Source organism: Maylandia zebra, linkage group LG6, assembly GCF_041146795.1.
Source record: "Maylandia zebra isolate NMK-2024a linkage group LG6, Mzebra_GT3a, whole genome shotgun sequence".
NCBI classification, from domain to species: Eukaryota; Metazoa; Chordata; class Actinopteri; order Cichliformes; family Cichlidae; genus Maylandia; species Maylandia zebra.
This window is the reverse complement of record NC_135172.1, coordinates 9,326,905-9,345,138: the sequence shown is the minus strand read 5'-3', so window position 1 is coordinate 9,345,138 and position 18,234 is coordinate 9,326,905. Positions and strand designations below refer to the sequence as shown.

Below are 18,234 nucleotides of genomic sequence, written 5' to 3'. Positions count from 1 at the left end.
CGCGAATAGAGCGTCAGGTTTACATGTAAAGTCAATGGAAAGGCGCGATGACGCGCGATTGCGGGTCCCGCGAAAATTCGGAAGCAGATTTGCGTCGCGAAAACGCCAAAACGCGTGAAACGCGCGTCAGTGTAGCGCGTCTGGCGCGTTTGACTCGCGAATAAAACCACGCGCGTGAGTTTTTGTGTTGCATTTTGTGCATACGCGCGTTTCGCGTCTACCGCTCGAGTTGGAAAAATCTGAACTCCAGGTCAAATCGCGCCGCGACAACCAATCAGGAGCCTGGTGACGTGGCTGTTACCTAGGTCAAAGGGGCAGATCCAGCCAAAGCCTTTCATACTTCAATGGAGGGGAAGGCTAATCAATGCGGTAGCAAACAACTCGGAGCTGTACAACACCAGCTGCTTTCAGTACCGAGACAGGAATAAAAAGGACCGAGCTTGGAGGAAGATATGTGAAGAGATCGGGCAACCTGGTAAGTTCATTCATTTCTCTTTTGAAAGTTTTCACTGACCCAGGAAGCCGCACAAAAGCTAGCAAGCCACCGCTATTTTCCCACCGTTCTGCTTTTATGCATGTTGTCATTTAGGAATATATTTTATTGTTTATTAATAAACAGCACACAGTGGTCCCGCTGTTCATCCGTCACTGCTTTGCTTTTTCGCTGATTTTTTATTGCACAGTACAGCATTGCATTCTGCAGCCTGATTGACAAATCTCCTGCGCTTGCCAAATTTATCACGTTTGGTTTTGATAACCATCGCGTCCAATAGAAAAAACTGCACAAAAACACCCATAACTATGAGCCTCATTCGGAAATAGACACCTGCACCGTGAGGGAAAAAGGCGCACGAAAGTGGCGGGCAGATGAAGACAAACCGCAGCATAATAATACTTTTACGTTTTGCAATCTACAAAGGTTTGCACTTTGAGAATCAATTGTGAGAACTGTGACCAGGGGCTAGTTATTCTGAGAACCCCTGCAATAAATGAGGGACCACTGTCTACTCTACGATTATTATATCCAACCTGTTAACATTTAATACTGTATTGATAGAACCAACTGATTCTGCAGCAGAGCATCCCCAGTCCCTGAGCTCCTGCTGCTGCACCCACAGATATGTACAGCAAGCACTGATACCTTTTTAGTCGGTGGGATTCCCTTTTACTAAATATCTACAACCAATCTGATTATATCCTGTTATTGTTTTTTTTTTTTTTTTCAATGTTGAAATTAAAATCTAGTAGCAGCCTTCTCATTTCTTTGTGTTTTGTGCTGTTTTACAGGCCCACAGAGGAGGACGGCTCCGAGGCAGATGAGGGACGGGTCCCAGGACGGTCCATCGGCGGTGGAGCTGGCCATCCTGGAGTCCCTGAAGAGGCCACACCAGTCTCCAATGGAGCATTTCCTCCTCAGCCTTGTTCCTGCTCTGGAGAGCAGCTGGTCCTTTTTATTCCTGTCTCTCTGTAAATTCTTATATTTTATATATTTATGTTTAATGTTTTTCTGTTTGAGACTTTTAATATTATTTCAAATAAATGTTTATAATGACTAATGTCTCAGTTCTACTACACAGCAAATGTTGGCACACAACTTGACACATGTAGAATTTATTTCATATTATACTAATGACAAAATATACTGATACAGTGGGATGCAGAAGTTTGGGCAACCTTGTTAATAGACATTATTTTCCTGTATAAATCGTTGGTTGTTACAATAAAAAATGTCAGTTAAATATCATACAGGAGACACACACAGTGATATTTGAGAAGTGAAAAGAAGTTTACTGGATTTACAGAAAGTGTGCAATAATTGTTTAAACAAAATCAAGCAGGTGCATCAATTTGGGCACCACAAAAAAGAAATGAAATGAATATTTAGTGTATATCAATGTGTGTGTCTCCTATATGATATATGGGGTGCCTTTGTCTGGATGTGCTTCCCATCCAGAGCTGCACAGCACAGAGGAAAGTTCCAGCGCTCCTGGAATCCCTCTGTGATGGACCGCCAGTCTCCAGGTGAAGGCACAGCCATGAAGTCGTCCACTAGACAGTCCCAGATGGACGTCGCTGCCTGGGGGGTGATCTGGCTCACCGTGGACACACCGACTCTGAAACTGAACGCGATGGTCCTGAAGGAGTCCCCGGTGACAAGGAACCTGGACAAAATTGTTCAAAATCAGTATTATGTGTACTGCAGTTACAAAATACATCATTCAAATTCCAAAATACTTTTGTGATGTCAGATTTAAATCACAAAGATGAACAGGCACATGGGTCAATACATGAGCGGGACACAGAAAGGAATTGGCAAGAATACCAGAGGTGCAAAACACCAGCTACTGGTAGACAGAACAATCAGCCGAGACTGCAAGACCAGACTGACCAACCTGTGCACTGCCTGGATTGATTACAAGAAGGCCTATGACTCAATGCCCCACAGCTGGATACTGGAATGCCTAGAATTGTACAAGATCAATGGGACCCTAAGAGCCTTCATCAGGAACTCAATGGGGATGTGGCGTACAACACTAGAGGCCAACTCCAAGCCCATAGCACAAGTTACCATCAAGTGCGGGATCTACCAAGGAGATGCTCTGTCCCCACTGCTGTTCTGCATAGGCCTGAACCCCCTCAGTGAGATCATTAACAAGACTGGCTACGGATACCGACTACGGAACGGAGCAGTTGTCAGCCACCTCCTGTACATGGATGACATCAAGCTGTATGCCAAGAGTGAACGAGACATCGATTCACTGATCCACACTACCAGGCTATACAGCAATGACATTGGAATGTCGTTCGGACTGGAGAAGTGTAGTCGGATGGTAACAAAGAGAGGGAAGGTAGTCAGAACTGAGGGGATTGAACTACCAGAAGGCAACATTGCAGACATAGAGGACAGTTACAAGTACCTGGGGATCCCGCAGGCAAATGGGAACCATGAAGAGGCCGCTAGAAAGGCTGCAACCACCAAGTACCTGCAGAGGGTCAGGCAAGTCCTGAGGAGTCAGCTGAATGGTAAGAACAAGATTCGGGCCATCAACACATACGCCCTGCCCGTGATCAGGTACCCTGCTGGGGTAATAAGCTGGCCAAAGGAGGAGATAGAAGCCACTGACATAAAGACAAGAAAGCTCCTGACCATGCATGGAGGGTTTCACCCCAAGTCCAGCACCCTGAGGCTGTACGCTAAGCGGAAGGAAGGGGGCCGGGGACTGGTGAGTGTCAGCACCACAGTCCAGGATGAGACAACGAACATCCAAGAATACATTGGGAAGATGGCCCCAACTGACCGAGTGCTCAGTGAATACCTCAGGCAGCAGAAACCCAAGAAAGAGGAGGGAGACGAGGAACCATCATGGAAGGACAGGCCCCTGCACGGTATGTACCACCGGCAGATAGAGGAGGTGGCTGATATCCAGAAATCCTACCAGTGGCTGGACAAAGCTGGACTGAAAGACAGCACAGAGGCACTAATCATGGCAGCACAAGAACAAGCTCTGAGTACAAGATCCATAGAGGCTGGGGTCTATCACACCAGGCAAGACCCCAGGTGCAGGCTGTGTAAAGATGCCCCAGAGACAATCCAGCACATAACAGCAGGGTGCAAGATGCTAGCAGGCAAGGCATACATGGAACGCCATAACCAAGTGGCCGGCATAGTGTACAGGAACATCTGTGCCGAGTATAACCTAGAAGTCCCGAGGTCAAAATGGGAGATGCCCCGAAGGGTGGTGGAGAATGACCAAGCTAAGATCCTGTGGGACTTCCAGATACAGACGGACAAAATGGTGGTGGCTAACCAACCGGACATAGTGGTGGTAGACAAACAGAAGAAGACGGCCGTAGTGATCGATGTAGCGGTTCCGAATGACAGCAATATCAGGAAGAAGGAACACGAGAAGCTGGAGAAATACCAAGGGCTCAGAGAAGAGCTCGAGAGGATGTGGAGGGTGAAGGTAACGGTGGTCCCCGTGGTAATCGGAGCACTAGGTGCGGTGACTCCCAAGCTAGGGGAGTGGCTCCAGCAGATCCCGGGAAAAACATCGGAGATCTCTGTCCAGAAGAGCGCAGTCCTGGGAACAGCTAAGATACTGCGCAGGACCCTCAAGCTCCCAGGCCTCTGGTAGAGGACCCGAGCTTGAAGGATAAACCGCCCGCAGGGGCGTGCTGGGTGTTATATATATATATATCACTGTAATGTAATGTCAGTCTTTGTCATGTTAACTTATGTTTATTTTCGCTGAGTCCTCTCATTCCGCGGTTTGTCGCTTACTTTTCCCCAGTGCCTTCAAGTCAGATTGGAGGGAAAACAATTCAGTGCTCTCCAGCTTCCACAGCCATGCGGTAGACAGGGTGACGGTCACGTGACCCAGCTCAACATAAACAGATGTCACATGATTTTCGGGTTGTTTTCCAACATGGCGGGCAGGTCGCAGCAGCTGGCTACAGCTCTCCTGTTTATCCTCAGCGTAGTTTTAAGTTTTCCTGTCGGCGAGAAGAAAACAGACGTTCCAACCTGCGGATACGAGGTTAGCTACTTTATGTCGCGCTTTTGTATTTTATTTACATGTGTTAGGGTTAAGGTACATGTCAAAAAGCTCAATGGAGCTGTTAGCGCTACTTTCTGTTTCACTCACATGACTGTGCTCACATACAAGGAAGTGCTGGTGTTGTGCCAAAAAGTGCCCGCCTGCCAAAAACTGATTTCCAATGTCTACCTGTGTTTTTATGTGTAATATCTTTACCTATGTTGGCAAATAGACTTCGGTCAACAGGCTTTACAAAGGGGCTAGATATAACATTTTACAGTTACATCTTTTTCAACTCTGTCTTATTGCACTTACATTACAACCAATTCCATCATTTTTGTCCACTTAAAATATGTTTACAGAACTATTGTTAGATGTCTTTCAATATCTGCTGTCCTCTTGGCCAGATTCTTCTTTAAAACACATTTTTAATGTCAACAAGCTTCTTTTAACTGCATAAATAAAGGATATATAAAAGTCACTGCCAAAAACTGATTGCAGCTTCTACTTTGTTACAGGAATGTTGTTTGTGGCTCAAGATGACTTATATCATTCATGAGGGATACATTTGATATAGGTTTCACATATTATAGACTAACAAGTTATGTATAGCAGTTTAAATGCGAGCAATCCTTTTTTTGGTAAATACCAGAAATCAGTTTTTGGCAGACGATCACTTTTTGGAGTTAATATTTGTCGACATTATGACTCTTCCGACAGAGCAGTACAGCTGTATTCATAGAGTGTGTGTCTGTGTGCAGTCATGTCATGCCACCAAGCCGGGCATGTTGAATGTCCACCTGGTCCCGCACACACATGATGACGTTGGCTGGCTCAAGACCGTGGACCAGTACTTCTATGGAGGTCAGTGTGACACATACAGAAAAAACACTGTGAAGCTATTAGCCAACCTCCTGCTCTGTGTTTACTCTGTCAAATGTTTGCATATGTTTCTATTTACTCTAGTAGTTCTGCTGATGCAAGTAAATCTGCTCTATTGACTGGTACTAAATATCTTCCTGATTGCTGCTACAAGTGATTGTGGGTCTTGTGACCAGCAGCGTTATCCTCCTGCTTTAAAGCCCTATGATGTGTTTTAATGGTGGTTCATGGACATGATCTCTGGATTTGATTTGAATGTGAACTGGAGTGACAGCCATCACTCATGTTCGAACTACTCTCTGTTGTTGGGGCTGTGCGAAATGTGGAAATGTATCTTTTTTTTTTTCTTTTTTTTGTGTCCTGTCTGGCACTGTAGCAATCAGAATTATTGTCTGAAGGCCAAGAAAAATGCCCAACAGATTTACTTTCCCAAGTGGGCCTTTTGCTATACTGGCCCACTTGATTGTCATAGTTTATTTGATCTTTATTAGTTATTTTTATTCTAAGATATTGTAATCAGGCCAGACTGGACTCGGGGACGGGAAAGAAAAACAAGAAGAAAAGTTCAGAAGAAAGTTAACAGAAGGAGAGGGAAAGAAAAAGGAGAAAAGAGATAGAGAGAAAAGACAATGAAAATCTGCTTCATCACCTTTTTTTTTCTCTTTTTCTTTTCCTGGATCACCTGTTGAGAAAGAAAAAAGAAAACAAGCAGAAGAAGACTAGAGCAATAGAATAAACAACATCATGATGATCTATGGCAATATAACAGTAAATACTAAATGTTAAACATTATTGTGCAGCACGTAAGATCGACAGCGCACAGTGTGCCTTGAGGTAGGAGCCAAAAAGGGTGTAGTTTGTGTGTGTGAGCACCCGTGTGTACACCTGTGAGCATGGACGCGCTTGTTTTTAAAAGGTTCCTTCATGTAATGATCTGCTAGAGGGTGTGGGGGGCCACAGCCCCGTCCTCCAGGGCATGAAGCAGGTATGGAGGAGATCAAGACTCCAGACATTCAGAGGCCCTCAGAGCACAAGAGACCAAGGAAGACCAACGGAGGGGCAGCTGTGCCACTGTCCCAGAAAGAGCTGAGGAGAGCCCCAGATGAGGGCTCACTCAGCAGCTGTGGAGCAGAAGCCAGGGGGGTTTGCAGTGACGTGCCCGGGAGCTCCGCCGGCAGCCAGCTGCGCCAGAGTGACCGAGCCCCAGGCCGAGAGGCCGAGGGCACCCCACCCCCGAAGTGGCCCGAGCCACTGTTGAAATGTATCAGAAGACGATATTAAAACACCTTCGTTTCATTTTATACTCTGTCGTGTATTTCACACTGCCTCATAATGTACTGTTTACTGCAACAGTTTACTTCTTCATTGCTTTAGAGTTTTATGCTTTTAGTGCAATTGATTGTCGAGCTTGCATATTTTAATGTCACATGTTGTTTATAGTAAGTTGTAAGGCCAGGTGTTGTGCAGGTGACCATCATCTGATATTGATTTCCAGTCTGGGTTAATATGTAAGCAGAACTCATCTGCACTGAGGGTGGTTTGTTTGGGCATATGCATGAATGCAGATGAGCACATATACTTTCTTGCTGTTAAGATACGTTAGTGTAAATAAATATTTTTCAAACTGTGACACACAGCAACTAAATTCTGACCACTTCTTGAAGCATTGACTTCTGTGTTACAAAATAATGTCTCTTTTGTCCTAAATCTGTGCACATTTGTGTGCGTAGATCGTAATGACATCCAGCACGCTGGTGTTCAGTACATCCTGGACTCAGTTGTGGATCAGTTGTTGAAGAATCCAGACAGGAGGTTCATCTATGTGGAGACGGCCTTTTTCTACCGCTGGTGGAAGAGTCAGAGCTCCAGCATGCAGCAGACAGTCAAACAGCTGGTTAATGAAGGTAAATACCCATTCAGTACTATACAGCTGCGTTAAGTGTTTCAGTGCATCCTTACCAAAAGCTGCTCCTCCCGCAGGCCGTCTGGAATTTGTGAATGGTGGTTGGTGTATGAGCGACGAGGCTGCCACACACTACAGCGCCGTCATTGACCAGATGACCATTGGTCTGAGGTTCCTTAATGAGACTTTTGGAGCCTGTGGCCGTCCCCGCGTCGCCTGGCACATCGACCCCTTTGGCCACGCCCGGGAACACGCCTCCATGTTTGCACAGGTAGCATAGCTCTTTATGTTTATTCTTCGAGTTTTGTACGAGTCACACTTCAGAATTGCTCAGCTCATTCACTGTCACACTTTCAAACGTTGGCCATGTTTAATATCAGCAGTATAGGGCAGAATAGAAGGATGAGCATAATTGGTCACCTTAAGGAAGGCCTGATTTCTAGTGAGACTTAAAATGGGAGAATTTATCAGTTAAAGAAGAGAGTTGAGGCTAATTAGAGTTAAGGTAGCACTCACGTCGAGAAAGACTCTCCGTTTTCTCATTACAAATTTTTGGCTGTATCGTCATTATCAGATTTGCTGCTCTGCAATGAATCAAATGGGCTTATTTCCAGAATGCTGCATTATTACATGAAGGCACAATTTAGTTCACTGGCTTTCCATTTGACTTTCCTTTAACCATTAACTGTCTGTCTTTTGCTGCAGATGGGATTCGATGGCTTCTTCTTTGGTCGTCTAGACTATCAAGACCGGGCTCGCAGGATGAGGAATAAGGAGCAGGAGCTTCTATGGAGAGCCTCCGACAGCCTCACTCCTCCAATGGCTGACCTCTTTACTGGTATGCAAAGTTTCTTTCTTCATCCCTTTATGTTAATGACTTCTGGACTCAGCAACAGGACGGTGTCACATTATTTTTTTTAACCGTTTGCCCCCGTTAACCAACAGGGATCCTTCCTAATGGCTACAACCCTCCTGAGGGCTTCTGCTGGGACCAGCTCTGCAGTGACCCACCTATCAGAGACGATCCTGATCTTGAAGACTATAATGTTGATGATGTGGTGGGACGCTTCCTTGTCATCGCCAACAGTCAGGTTGGACACAACTCCACACTGGCGCACAGAGACACTGATTTATCAGTCACGTGGTGTTCTTAACACCGCATGTTTAACTAACACTACGAAAAAAATGCTCATGTTAAATCAAAAGACATCAAACAACGCTTTCTGATTTAGAAAAAGAGGAAGCAGAAGGGATGCTGTGCTTTTTATCCCAGCCCATATACAGCTGTGACTAGCTAACATGACATGTAAAATTTCAGTAGGAACCTCTTGTTTCAAGTAATGTCAGCATATCTTCATGCAGGTCCCCATAAATCTTTTCTCAACCTGTCTGGTTTTATTTTATGAACCTGTCATGATCACAATAATAAAGACATCTACAGATAGTGTAATGCAATGTCCTCCTTTAATAATCCACATTCACCACTTTAGCCATCATATAAATGTGCTTTGAATAGTGTGAGGTGTGTGTGATTGAAGAGATGTGTGAATTGTTTAATTTCACTCTTCCCTTTTCTTCCTTTTTGTTTAGTTTAATCTGTTAAGCATTATTTCCTCTTCCTTTTTTAGTCTACGGTCTATAAGACCAACCACATCATCATGACCATGGGCTCAGACTTTCAATATGAGAATGCCAACCTGTGGTACAAGAACCTGGACAAGCTGATCCACTATGTAAATGCCCGGCAGGCAAATGGCAGCAAAGTCAACGTGCTCTACTCTACACCGTCCTGTTACCTGCAGGAGCTGCACCGAGCAAACCTCACCTGGTACTGTGAACTTTAAAGGGGCAGGATAATGTTTTCTTGTTCTAGCAGCACTGTTGGTGTTAAACTCTATTGTAAAAAGTGTCGTCTTTTGCATTTTAATGTCAGCTAAATCCATTGGTTTTCTATCCAGGCCATTGAAGACAGATGATTTCTTCCCCTATGCAGACGACGCTCATGATTTCTGGACTGGCTACTTTACAAGCAGACCAGCGCTGAAGCGATATGAGAGGATCAGCAACAGCAACCTGCAGGTACTCTGAGATTTACTTTGTGCGGGGCGATTTTACAGTGTGCTCAGCATTACACTTTGTGTCGACGACATCACAACATTCAAATTTCTGCTTTTCTAGAATTACCTCTGTAACTGTAAGTCCTGTCCCACAACTTTAGAGCTTTCAGAAAAATTTAATTGTTTTAGTGTAGATGGTAGTTAGCATGCTAACATTCAAACTTTAAGAATGTTAGCATGACATATGCTAGATAAGTATAACATTGTCACATTACACTAACAAGCTTTAAATTTTGTTCTGTGAAAACAAAGTTTATCTAACTCCTAACATGAACTGTAAGCAAATAAATGCTAATATATAGCATGAAGCACACTGTTAGCTGGCACTTAATAAAGCTATCACTGGTATCCTGCGTCTATAGAACTACCTTAAGATGTGGAAATATAGGTTTAATGGTGGAAAATTTATACCTGTGAGACTTTTTAAATTGTGTTTATTTTAATATGTTTAAATTGTGTTCATTTTTTCCCTCTTAATAGACTTGTAACCAGCTGGAGGTATTTGGTGGTCCAGCTTCCAGGAAAGGACCCTTTGGGGAAGGTGAAAGCCAGACCATGAGTAAGATTTGATTGAATCTTTTTTGTGTCTCCTTAGTGGGTTCTGCATAGGCATACTGTAGGTACTCTGGCTTCCTGCCACAGTCTAAAGACTTACGTATTAGGTTAACATGTAATAGCATGACCATAAATGGTTGGCTGTCTTCAAGTGCTACTCCTGTGATGGACCTGTCCAGGATGTAGGAGAGCTGGGATGGGCTCCAGCCTCCCCACAACTGTGAATTGGTGAACCGGTTAAGAATATGGACACTTTTTAAAAGTTGTATTTGTGTTACTAAGACCAATTGGATGTCAGACAAGAGCTTGAGTGACTGCTGCTTTCATTGGTAGAGAAAGCCATGGCTGTGGCTCAGCACCATGACGCTGTGTCGGGCACAGAAAAGCAACACGTAGCAAATGACTACGCCAGGAAGCTTGCTAACGGCTGGCAACATTGTCAGGTACTCCAGGCTTCACAGTACATTATCTTACCCAACAGAAGTTACTTGTGCTAAATTTGTCATTTTCTGTACAGGAAAATATATTATCATGTCTTTAGCAGAAAGTGTTCTTCAGTCCAAACTTTCTTGCACAGGTTTCTTGTCTAACTGTTGTCTCTCTTTCAGGTTTTAGTCAGTAACAGTCTGGCTGCTCTCAGCGGCTTGTCTGCTGAGCGAATCTACTGTGATAACCTCAACGTCAGCGTGTGTCCTCTCACTGAATCCAGCAAGAAGGTAAAAAACACAGAAAATAGACTTTGAAGGGGACCCGCTTTACTCATTTCCAACTCATCTTTATTTTTTGGAATTGACTAAAGTAGATTTGCATGATTTACAGTGAAATCCTTAGTAATCTTTGCACTGGTGCAGCCCAATTTAGAGTCCTATTTAAGTCATCTGTCTGATTACCACCCACTGGCAAAAGGTTTGAACAGCAATCCCAAAAAGGTTGATTCTGTTCATCTGAATGTGACGTTTTCAGTGGGAGAAACGTTTCGTCACTCATCCAAGTGAATTCTTCAGACTCAGCTGACGCAGGTTTCCCCAATCTTATAAACAGTACATTTGTTCCTTCAGTGGGCTGGTTTCAGTCATTGTGCAATCTGCTGTGAGGTCAGTTTCTTGATCATTAATATGCAAATTGTCATGACCATTGATCAACAATCACTGATCAACAACCATGAGTACCATTCACAGAAAGTTGGGGAATGGCTGCAGTCACAGCATTGTAAGATGGTGAAAGATGTACCCTTAGGCCCCCTCCTGGCCTGCTTGCTCAAACCAGCGTTCCTCCCTGTCCAGGATGTGTACATCATTGAAAGAGTGTCCACTGGCCTGTAGGTGTAAATAGACTGTGGAGTCCTGGCCTGACAAGGTGGCTCTTCTGTGTTGAGCCATCTGCTTCGCCAGAGGTTGTTTGGTTTCCCCGATATATAAATCCTGGCAATCCTCCTGGCACTTAACAGCGTACACTATGTTACTCTGTTTGTGTCGGGGGACCCGATCCTTGGGGTGGATCAATTTTTGCATTGTGTGTTTTGGGGTTTAAAAGCCTCAGAGACCCGGTGTTTAGAAAAAAATGTATCTCAAATGTTCTGCTTCTCCTGACACATACGGGATCGCTTAGGGTTTTCGCTTAGGCAGCAGTTTTGCTTCTCTCCTGAATTGATTGGCGCCTCCAAGCTTTGACAAGAGTCCAGCTGGGATAACCATATTTACTCAGGGCCTTCATGATGTGATGTTCTTCTACTTCCCTGGCCGCTGTGTCTGTTGTAGCGTCCTGATGACACCCAGTTTGTGCTCCAGTGGATGATGAGAGTCAAACCTTAAATACTCACCCGTGAGCATTTGTTTACAGTACACATCAACTTTAAATGTCCCCCTTTACTGGTGTAAATCTCACAGTCTAAGAAGGCTAACCTGCCATAACCTCCCAGGTGAACCTAATGTGATGGTCCACCCAGTTAATGTGATCAGTGAAACCTGCGGTCAGCTGAAACGGAAGAAGTCACTTGGATGAGTGACGAAATGTTTCTCCCACTGAAAACTCTACGTCCAGATGAACAGAATTAATTTTTAAGAGTTCCTTACCTGGATGACTGAGGATGCATCAAGACATTTGAACAGCAAGTGGGTAGAGTCACAGCTGCGTGCCCGAGTCACTATCCTGTCTGAAAGTGAGCATTTAAAATCTGAAGGTTTGGCTCATAAGTCTTACTTGTACATGTACTGATCCTGTCATTTAAACCATGTTTAACAACCATCCACCGGTAACATAATAAAAAACCCCCACAATTTGTCATCTTAAATGTAATTCTGAACACTCTGACCCTCTGAGATTTATCCTCGGAACAAACAGTGTATTCAAGGTGTACAGCCTAAAAAACCTGGGCTACAGTTATTGTAAATACATTCTGTGTAATTACAGATAAGACTGAATGCTGACGCTGCCTTTCTCTCGCTTGTCTTTTTGTCTGTCATTCAGTTCTCAGTCAATGTGTACAACCCTCTCGCTCGGCCCGTCACTTGGCCCGTCAGGCTGCCGGTCAATGGAACAGCGTACAGCGTGTCAGATGCTAGTGGCAAAGCGGTGGACTGCCAGGTCAGTATGTGTGCCAGCAGCAAGTATGAGATGATCCAAAACAAGCTGTGCAGTTGTCAGACACAAGATATAGATGGATCTCATCTCAGAGAATGAAGTCTGCGATACTTTTTCACAGCACTGGTTTTTTTGTATCACTCAACATGTTCAATATAAACAAAGATAACACTCGATAATGTGTTTGCGTTGAAGGTGGTTCACGTGTCACAGGCCACTCACGAAGTTAGAAGACAACGAGGCTTTGCAGTCAATGAGCTGGTGTTCCAGGTTCAGGCACCTCCTCTGGGCTACACCACGTACACGGTGGCCCTGATCCAGGACGGACCTCCACCTGCACCTGCACAGCAGCGCGCACCCCCAGTGATCCAGAATAAGGTCAGAACACAGAAGAAAGTCCAAAATATTCAAATAAATAAACAAAATCTTCTGAAAAAGGAACTGTTTTTGTTTGTTTTCGTGCACTCTAGTTCCTACAAGTGACCTTTGACCCTGAGACAGGCCTGATAAGCAGCCTCAACAATCAGGAGACCAAACAGATCATCAAACTGACACAGAATTTCTACTGGTTAGTGTTTCTAAAAATAACAAAATGAACACGCTTTTTTTTTTAAGTTGAGCTTCCAAATGATGTGTTGTTAAAACGTCCCAGGTACAACGCCAGTGCCGGTAACAACGTAGAGAGCAGGCAGCCTTCTGGAGCCTACATCTTCAGACCCAACTCTTCCACACCTTTCATCATCAGCCGGACGGCCAAGACGGAGATCATTAAGGTAGAGATGTTTGCTCATATCCAGACGTAGATTCCTAGTATCAAAGCTTTGTTTTTACACTGTTATTCAGTTTACTTCTAAATTATAGGCTGCTGTCATTTTATATGTGTGGGTGTCAGAATGAACGTGCCAACATGTTTTACCTCCCTGTTTAGAGGCTAATATGCAGCGTCTAATTTTGTACTGCAATGCTCTCATCCTCAGACGTCAGTGGTGCAGGAGGTGAGGCAGTGGTTTGCTCCCTGGGTGTCTCAGGTGGTTCGTCTCTATGCTGACAGCAGAGCTCTGGAGCTCGAGTGGACTGTGGGACCTGTGCCGATAGAGTGAGTTTAACACGTGCACACTACATATGTAATGGAGATGTTTTTAGAGATAAGTGGTTGTTGAAATTTCTGTTCTCTTCAACCTTTCTAAAAGCTCAGTGCCTTAATGTCAACTGATCTTTCAGGGGAGAAAAACCTCATATGGGGCAATATTGTGGCAGAGCTTTGCCCTTCTAAATATTTCCTCATATCATAGCAAGTGATTGGCTTAGATCGCTGTTATCTTTTTCCCCATGTCAGATTATAAATACATGGAAAGAGGGAATTTTAGACCATAAGATTCCATGCACACCCACTGGGGAATAGATTTAGCTCATAATTTCAGGTCTATTTTAGCCATTTTTTTTTTTTTTTTTTTTATTTGTGAGCGAGAGAAATAAATTCAAGGAAAAGTGAGGAATCTTGGCCAAAATGCTCCCCACACCACCCACCTTTAACCCACGTCACACTTGCTGTCTTGACCTTTTAGTGACAGCCTGGGGAAGGAGGTGATCACTCGTCTGGACACCAGCATCAAAACCTCTGAATATTTCTACACTGATTCCAACGGCAGAGAAGTTCTGCAGAGGAAGTAAGAGTTTGCTTTTTGTTTTTTGATGATGGAAAATGCACTTTAACCTTTTAAAGTTGTTGCAGTTGTTTTGGATTTTGATATTTTACAGATTATATACAAAGTAAGACAGCTGTACAGTTATGTGATAGTTTTACATTAAAAGAATCCAATTCTGTACACTTAGTGTGTGTGTGTCCCATCCCCCCCAAACAGGAAAGACTTCCGGCCCACCTGGAACCTGAAACAGTCAGAGCCCATTGCTGGAAACTACTACCCAATTAACTCTCGCGCTTATATCAAGGTTTGTGTGTTTGTTAGCTTCCATTTGGAGAGACAGGCAACAAAAAGCATTGACTGTCAGTTCTATGACAGTACGGGGCGATCGTGGCTCAGGGGATTGGGAAGCGTATCTGTAACCGGAAGGTCGCCGGTTCGATCCCCGGGCTCTCTGTCCTGGTCTTTGTGTCCTTGGGCAAGACACTTTATCCTACCGCCTACTGGTGTTGGCCAGAGGGGCCGATGGCGCGATATGGCAGCCTCGCCTCTGTCACTCTGCCCCAGGGCAGCTGTGGCTACAACCGTAGCTTGCCTCCACCAGTGTGTGAGAGTGGATGAATAGTGGCATTGTAAAGCGCTTTGGGTGACTTGAAAAGCGCTATATAAATCCAATCCATTATTATGAATTATCACAAGTGATGTTTTCCTTTCACTTGTGTGTCTTCAGGATGATGTGGACCAACTCACTGTGGTAACGGATCGCTCTCAGGGTGGAGGCAGCATCCAGAATGGTTCACTGGAGATCATGGTGAGGCATAAAGTCGTAGCTCATCACCATTAGCATGTTGACCCCATCTAAGCGCACACAAGGAGTTCTTATTAAAGTCTCTCTATCCAACCTCCTCACCCTCAGCTCCACCGCCGGCTGCTCCACGATGATTTCCGTGGTGTTGGTGAACCTCTCAACGAGATCTCTGGCATCTTCCCAGACGGGCTGGTGGTCCGCGGCCGCCTCCTCCTCACCCTCGATCCCCCGCAGACTGCTGCCGACACGCACCGCCCCCTCGCAGAGGGGATGGTGTTGCAGCCGCTGCTTACGTTTACTGATGGAGATCTGAAGCCAAACACTCAGCTGGAGGTATGTAAATGGTAAACGGACTGGTACTTGTATAGTGCCTTTCTACTCATTCACCCAATCACATGCACATTCGTACAGTACTTGTACAAATACTGCATGTATTTTAAAGACATGTTATTAACACACTTCACTAATCGGGTTTCAGAAGTCACGGTGATGTGATCTGTGTTTGAAATATTAGCAGTGCAAGAACCAGCTGGCCTCCATCTTGCAGGTTCCTGTTCAAACACCTTAAACTCCTGTGTGTAAGCTTAAGAAAAGCTTTGTACAGTGCTGTGACCTGCACTGTACAAACTGCAGGCTGTTCCTGTGAGAGTCTGCTGCTTGTTTTGAGTCATTGTCTCCAACTGTCTATGCTGCTGGTTATAACCCATTTCTGTCCTGCTGTGTACATATTTGCATTTTTTAGACATGGTTTCACTCGCTCTCAGGGGAACTGAGCTAAGCTGTGTTGCCTTTAGCGGCAACTGCTGCTGACATGTTTTCAGAGCCAGCGATTGGTCGAAATTCATATCAACTTTATGTAGTAATTTTATAGAAAATGTGGTTGGAATACATTAAATAATTTTATTTTATTTTTTTAAAGGCATGGTTTCTGTGAGTGAGGGGTCTTTGTCTTTTAGTTCTCAGGGCTCCTGGCTGCACTGCCCCCTGCTGTCCACCTGCTGACACTCAGTCAGTGGGATGAAGACTCAGTGCTGCTGAGACTGGAGCATCAGTACCAGAGCTCAGAGAGCAAAGTGAGCTCTCAGCCAGTCACAGTCAACCTGCAGGTCAGACATTCAGAAACAGTTTAAACCTTGTTACACTCAAAGCGACCGTACGGTCATCTGTCATTCAGTCGTTTCTCGTTTGCAATGCAGTGGAATGTCGTTTTGCTGTAACTAATCCCATCGTCTTTCCTGTCTGTGCAGAAGCTGTTTTCAACTCTGGAGGTTCTGGGTGTGGCTGAGTTGAACCTGTCGGCCAATCAGTGGAAAGATGAAATGAAACGTTTTGACTGGACTCCTGAGAAAGGTACAGGACACCAGTGTTGTGTCAGTTAGTTCACCACTGCAGTTTTGAACGTCACCCTAGATTCAAAGCTGGATGTGTTCTCCAGTCTGACTCGATTTAAATTTGGCTAAATTTCAATGAATGTCGTCTCCTCGGGCTTATTTTAATATGGATTCCAACTCAGCTGCTTTGAGCTTTGTGCATTTTGGAGGTCGGTGGTAAAATCTCAGAGACCAGGTATGAACTTCTGTGGAAATCACTTTGGTTCGTTGTCAGATCAAAGTGAAAATAATTTAATAGATTAAATGATGCATGTTCTGTGCGCTCGTAGCTGCAGTTCCAGCTGTGTGAAAGAAATGTAGCAGCAGCAAAATAAAGTATATAAACATTTACACATTTTCTGCATCATCAACTGAATACATTTATAATCCAGTGACAATGAAGTGCACAGTCTGCGCTTCAGTCAGTGTTTTTTTTTAATGTATGGCTTCAATACGAAACTTATTTGCAAACATATACTGCACTTAACATAATTCAGTAATCCGTTATTCTGGCTTTGTAGTACACTGCTCTTCAATCACACTTCCATAGTGAGGATTCCCTGATATTTGCAGATTTTGGCCTTCGTTTAGTGTTGTCACAATTTCATTACATTATTTATAATATTTTATATAGTAATATAAAGACTGGCAACATCTGGATTTTTCAACATCTGGCAGGTGACCATGCACTGAAGGAGCGCTGGGCTGATAGAAATCTCTGATTGTAGTCATCGACTTAACAGTTTCCCTGCAGGTGCTAATTAAGCCAGCAGGGAGCCATAAAGCGTCATAAACAGATTGATATGCTTCATAATGTAATGTATACTACAAGGTGTTTCTGGAGCTCAACATGTTATTTTGTTCCTTGTGAGGAGACTTGGTTGCTGATCACTGACCCGTGTCACTGGTAAATGGCCTGTATTTATATAGCGCTTTACTAGTCCCTAAGGACCCCAAAGCGCTTTACATATCCAGTCATCCACCCATTCACACACACATTCACACTGCTGGTGTGTTTAAAGATTAACCAACCAAAAACACTTTGTGTCGTTTGTGATTGTGCTCACATAATGTGTCTGTTTTCCAGGAGAAAAGCCACTGCTGAAGACATTTCAAGACCCGTCCACGTGGGAGGTGACCTTAAGGCCAATGGAGATCCGAACGTTTCTTCTCAAAGTCAACCTTAGATAGCCAATCACACATGAGATTTTATAGGATGAATTATCGTATATTGACATTCCTGTGGCTTGTTTACGTTGCTGATTTAATAAAGTGTGGATTTTTAGGGGAAAAATGAATGAGAAGTTGTATTCACGCTGCCTACGACTTAAAATCGGATCACAGCTGTAGCCCGGACTGACCTGGGCAAAAGTCATTTCAGGATGCCTTCAGCCTTTGATACAGAATGTCTGAATAAGATTGAATTTGTTAAAGCTGCCTTTAACATTTTTGAGAACATTTATATTTGTGGGGATTTTTTGTGCTGTTGCAGTAACAGAATATCGTCTCCCACAAAGTGATATGTGCAATAAAGTATAATCTTTGCATTTCTGCCATGTTGTGTATACTTAGATTTTTCTACTTATCAAGAAGCAGCTAATAATAAAAATCAATCCTCCTTACTGTCCTGCCCTCGTGTTTGTGCCACAAATCTTGTGTATAATCAGTGAAGCAGCATTTAACTGCTGATAATCTGACATCAGAACAGATGTTGTGCTGTTGCTGCTGCAGACCTTTTCCAGTGACAGTCATCTGTGCCTGCTGTCTCCAGCGTGTCTTCAACCACGCAGCGATGTGAAGCCTCGGATGATCAAAAAGGGTTTTTTGGTGTTTTTTTA

General features: G+C 44.0%; 1 protein-coding gene across 1 annotated transcript; it reads left to right on the top strand.

The window, feature by feature from the left end:
• The first annotated feature begins 4,385 nt into the window (after window positions 1–4,385).
• Window positions 4,386–18,018, top strand: man2b1 (mannosidase, alpha, class 2B, member 1). The gene is made up of 23 exons (XM_014413804.3): window positions 4,386–4,538; window positions 5,300–5,402; window positions 7,151–7,324; window positions 7,401–7,594; window positions 8,029–8,161; window positions 8,269–8,414; window positions 8,952–9,151; window positions 9,282–9,402; window positions 9,921–9,999; window positions 10,329–10,438; window positions 10,604–10,711; window positions 12,462–12,578; window positions 12,771–12,953; window positions 13,046–13,143; window positions 13,228–13,348; window positions 13,553–13,671; window positions 14,141–14,242; window positions 14,438–14,525; window positions 14,949–15,029; window positions 15,135–15,359; window positions 15,983–16,132; window positions 16,274–16,376; window positions 17,484–18,018. The coding sequence occupies exons 1-23, from the start codon at window positions 4,404–4,406 to the stop codon at window positions 17,585–17,587; spliced, it is 2,994 nt and encodes a 997-aa protein (XP_014269290.3). The 5' UTR covers window positions 4,386–4,403; the 3' UTR covers window positions 17,588–18,018.
• Window positions 18,019–18,234: the final 216 nt, after the last annotated feature.